The sequence below is a fragment of the Helobdella robusta genome (genome assembly GCF_000326865.2).
Source record: "Helobdella robusta unplaced genomic scaffold HELROscaffold_9, whole genome shotgun sequence".
NCBI lineage: Eukaryota > Metazoa > Annelida > Clitellata > Rhynchobdellida > Glossiphoniidae > Helobdella > Helobdella robusta.
Window position 1 is genome coordinate 4,478,483 of NW_008705512.1, and position 5,093 is coordinate 4,483,575.

A 5,093-nucleotide genomic window follows, 5' to 3' on the forward strand; every position below is an offset into this window, starting at 1 on the left:
ATATTTAAGATTTTAAATTTTTTAGATTTCAAATTTTTCCAATGTGATATTAAAAAAATGCGCTTATATAAAATCGTTTTCTTGAATTTGATAGAACAATATCTGTACAGGGATTTGTTTATCTATTTAACGTTTAATAATAGCAATATTTAATAATAGCAATTTTAATATGATGAAAGTGTTATATATTATATTATAGATCGTTATCTATTTTAGATCGTGAATAAATTAAAATCTAGGATTTTATAACGGTACATGCATGTACAGTAGGTATTTGTAGTTTAGGGAGATATATATGTGTGTATAAATTTCAATTTTTCCAATAGATTTTCTATAAAATTGTATATATCTTCATTTAAGTTGATAAAAACTGAGTACGTGAGTGTGCGCACACTTATTAAATGTATCAATGTATATATATTTTCTTATCATATTTTCAATATTAATATAAATGTGATCGTATTAGATATGTATTAACATGAAATCCGCAAAGATATTTCACTCATTTGTTGTTATAACACGTAGGGGAGTGAACTGACCTAACTAATAATATATTCCAGAAGTTTATTATAAATTTTATTCAAATTTTTATCAAATAAAACCAGATTTTATTTAAAAAAAATTGGACATTTTATTTATTTATTCACTTATATATTTATTTATTTATTCATTTATTTATTTGTTTATTTATCTATCTATTTATTTACCATTCAAACGTAGCATGTAATCAGGAAGAATAAATTCAACAATGTGGCATGGTAAAGAGGAAATTTAAACGTTAAGTAAAAATTTTTTTCTCTAAAAGTTAAAATCTTAATCCTGTGACGCCAACATTGGTTAGAATTTATAGGGGGAGGTGTAAATGATTGAAGAGGGAGGTCAGAGGTTAAAATTTTTCAAGGGCGTGCCGCGTCTATCATACGTAGATAATATTTGAAGGGGAATTCTTAAGGGGTTGGGTTACAGTTTGTGATCATTCACATTTGCATTGATCGTCCACTCTTATCGGTCTTAATGGCAACATGATTTTACAAATAAATAAACACACACATAAACACACACACACATACACACTCATACACATACATACATACACACTACACTCACACACACATACATACACACTCACACACACATACATTTGCTTATGGATGTTTCAACAAACATTTTTTCATAAATGTACATAATTTTCTTGAGAATGTCAGGTAAGCACGTAAGTAAGAAAGGTGTTTTAAAATATTATTCGTCAAATAAAATAAAGTTCTCATAAGTATCAGCTTTAAAAATGGCATAAGAAAGCTAAAAAATTAAAATACAAAAATAATGTTCAAGTCTTCAATTGTTTTAACGCTAAAAATATAAATTTACACAAACACATAGGCACAAATATTTATACAAACCCATGCATACTCTCACACTCACACACGCGCAAACACACAAATAAACCCACAGAATAATTAATATACATACACAACATATTAAAAATAATAATGAAATAATTTATAAAATATTATGCGACGTTCAATGCAGATTTTAGGTAATAGTTGGTCGTATTTTCTTGACCGCCCTGTCGTCTCATCCTCCTCTCTTGACCCTTGTCAATCAACTGACCCATAGACTTGAAAGTCACCGATATCTATGTAGTTGGGCGATATTGAGGAATATAACGGCAATTATTATTATTATTTATGATCAAAGTTATAACAACGACAACAGTATTATTATTATTATTATTATAGTATAATTATTTTTATAATTATAACAACAGTTTATAGCAGTAACATTCACTAGAAAATGTATGACGAACTACGTAGCCAATGAAGATCAGGGGCGGATCTGAAGGGGTATATAGGGGTGAACATTTCTCCCCTAGCTAGAAAATTATCAACTAGCATGGATAACAACGATTGTCAACAGTTTTAGATGTAAAATGAATAGTGACGACATTTTGCTGGCTGAACACTTGCAATGACACTTTTCAAAATTAATTTCTCTCTCTCCTGGTGAATTAAACTTCAAACAAGCTAACTCCCTTTTTCTAAAATTGTTTAACCCTTCTAAAAAAATTGTTTAACCCAATTCTTTTTTTAAATTGCTTACCCCCAGGCCCTTCCTAAATTTTTAAGACCCGCCGCTAAGCAATCGCACTACGCCACCTGTTTGAAGGTTGGCCTCTGTCCAGGATCATCCCGCCAACAGGCTTCCATGACGCCTCTGTAATGGCTGCTTGGATATGTGGGAGCTGGCTGTGCCACAGGGGACGTTGTTGTCGGTGTAGCTGCATCCATCGCGAAATAAGTTCGGTAACCTTCGAGTACTAATTTAATGACCTAGGCGAATGTGATTAGAATTTGGTTAGTGGATCATAATTGAAGAATGTTGAATTCACGTGAAGCAAAGCTACAGACAATGCCATTCTGAGTAATCAAATAATCTTCAAATTTTGACTAAAAAAACTATTTTCAATAGTATTATAAATGAATATTATAATTGAAATAATTATAACATAACTCCCCACCCTCACCCCCCCTGCCTACCAACTGACCTTACTTTCATCAGCAACCGGGCTGAACGGATCTTCGTGAATCATCAGCTCCCACATCAGCATCCCGAACGAGTAGACATCACAGGCAGGAGTGAAAATTGGCGTTACATCATTCAAGGACCGAATACTCAAATGGAAATCCGTGGGTGTCTGTTGTTGATTAGTGGCTGTAGCTGTGGCAGGAGCGGTTTCGGCTTTGGCCGTGGCTGTGGCTACAGTGGTCGCGACAGCAGCGGTGGAATGAAGAGAAGAAGTACTCGGGGTTAGATCTGAAAAAATTGGGAAGGAAGACTCGGTAGACATTGGGTTCTGCAGTATTTCAGGAGCCGTCCAGCGTATGCTGGAAGGGAAGGCGCTTGTGGATTTATCACCTGGAATGCAATTTTCACAGATTTCAAAAATTATTACTGAATAAATAACTATAATAATTAAAATATAATAAAATAAATAAAAACACAAACGAAAATATAAAAATTAAAATATAATAAATAAAAACACGAACGAAAATATAATAATTAAAATTTAATATAATAACAAAACACAAACGAAAATTTCAGCTAAAATGCACCAACAGAAACAATTTTTCCCCCCTTCACACTGGTTTCTCAGCTCTTGGAACAGTCTTGTGAGACCGAAATCTCCTAACTAAACAAACATCATTTCATCTCATTAATATAATCATGTCGATGGCAGCAATGACATCAACTTTTTTACATTAACATATACATATATAACAATTAAAATAATTATTATAAATTAATAAAAATAATTTGTAAAGCCCACTTTAACTTTCCACGAGCCAGTGATGAAGACATTGGCACTTCGAAGATCTCTGTGAAGTATGGGAGGACTCGAGGAATGTAGGTATAACATGGCGTCTGCTACCTCCCGACCCTTTCATCACAATAATAACAATTATAGTTATGTAGTTTTTTGTTTAGCGTCATAAACATCTTGAATCAACTGGCCAGAGAATATAATTAAGTAAAGAGTATAATATAAACGAATGTGTGGAAGTAATGCATTATTCATGTGTGTATGGTGTCTTCATATATATATGTATAGAATATATTATAACATATGTATATTCTCTATATACATGGGTGTCTTATATTGTAATCAACTATGGTGATATATACATTTTAAAACTTTATGGAATTTCTTGAGTAAACATTTTGAAGAAACTTTTTGGGGAAAATGTTGTCATCAGACCAACAAACAAACCAACAATTTTCATTTTTCGTTTCCAATCCAGTACGAGCTGACCACCACCACCATCATCATCATCATCGCCGGCACCGACCGCCATCTTGCTTTTCAGCAGAAGAGTCTTGAGGCAGACGCCCTCGATGAATTCGTTGATGATGTAGGGCTGCCTCGTCTCCACGCACACGCCCATCACTGGTACCAAATTTGGATGACGTAACTTCCTGTTCGTCGATTAGGTAAACGAAAAACTAACAAAAAACCTCTTCATGAACCATAAAATTGTAGAATTATAATCGGCCATTCAAATGGGCTATCGAATAACAATATTACTGCTACAACTAATGATAATAATAACTTCTCACGTTAGCAAGGAAACAGATTGCACGATGAATTTGCACTTGGCGTCGTTGCTGCTTGACTGCTGGCTACCATGCAGTCCCACCACAATTCTCTTGGCCACCACTTTCTTCTTGTGCCATAGGGCTAAGTAGGAATCGCCAAAGATGCCACCACCTAGTCTTTTTGGTGGTAGGTGCGTTTATGGGTTTTAGATTTTATTAAATAGAATTTTTAAACTTTAAACGCTTTTCGGCGATTTAATATTTTACTCACAAAAATTTTTTTTTTCATTCCATGAAATTAAAATTAAAAAACTCACACAACACCAAAAAAAATAGCAACAACATAACTTGGACAACAAACACATTCCAAACAACAACAACTCACCTCTGCCTGATCTCCAGATGGTGTTCTCCAATAAGATGGCACTCAGCTTCTTCCGGTTTGTTCAGTAGTTCCGTTTCCAGTTGATCCCTGGCAGTGGAGTAGTCCCGATAATCGGAGGACGTCCCTACGTTGTTGGATGCCGGGTTGAGAAGCATGGCAGGGGAGGGTGTTGAGATGAAGTAGGTCTGATCGTCGTCAAGGTCGTACTTCGCAGATGCCAGCTGCTTGTTTGTGGCCTTTGTGGTAGCAGTGGCGGGACTGAACTTGTAGATGGTGTTCAAACTGGAGTGCAGAGCTGATTTTGGTTGTGTTGTGCGTGGTTGTCAATCAATTTTTAACAATCGTTCAGGCTAAAACAAATAGAATCCACCAACAGTAGTGGTTGGACCAGGGTTTGGGTAGATAGTTGTAGGGACCGTCGACGGCAGAGAGGGCAGAACCGGTGCGTCTGCAGCAGAAGGCAGCTATGCAGACGGCCCCCACTACGATCAGTCCATTCACCACTATCACCACCCATATGTAATGCTTTTGAGATTCTGTTTGTGTATGTTTGTTTGTTTGTTCGGTCGGTCGGTCGGTTTGTATGTTTGCGCGTTTTTTGTAGGTTTGTGTT

The 5,093-nt window shown here is 35.3% G+C and overlaps 1 protein-coding gene across 1 annotated transcript in view; it reads right to left on the minus strand.

Annotated features, from left to right (window-relative positions):
• Nucleotides 1-1,166: 1,166 nt before the first annotated feature.
• Nucleotides 1,167-5,093, minus strand: part of HELRODRAFT_189938 (hypothetical protein) — a gene marked incomplete at its 5' end in the record, with an annotated part of 8,167 nt that continues 4,240 nt past the window's right edge. Inside the window, 9 exons of the mRNA XM_009033303.1 lie at nt 1,167-1,636; nt 2,157-2,330; nt 2,546-2,916; nt 3,118-3,190; nt 3,329-3,439; nt 3,849-3,975; nt 4,117-4,272; nt 4,481-4,775; nt 4,855-5,016. Coding sequence (XP_009031551.1) covers nt 1,511-1,636; nt 2,157-2,330; nt 2,546-2,916; nt 3,118-3,190; nt 3,329-3,439; nt 3,849-3,975; nt 4,117-4,272; nt 4,481-4,775; nt 4,855-5,016 — 1,595 coding nt within the window. The 3' untranslated portion in view covers nt 1,167-1,510. The remainder of the gene's footprint in view (nt 1,637-2,156; nt 2,331-2,545; nt 2,917-3,117; nt 3,191-3,328; nt 3,440-3,848; nt 3,976-4,116; nt 4,273-4,480; nt 4,776-4,854; nt 5,017-5,093) is intronic.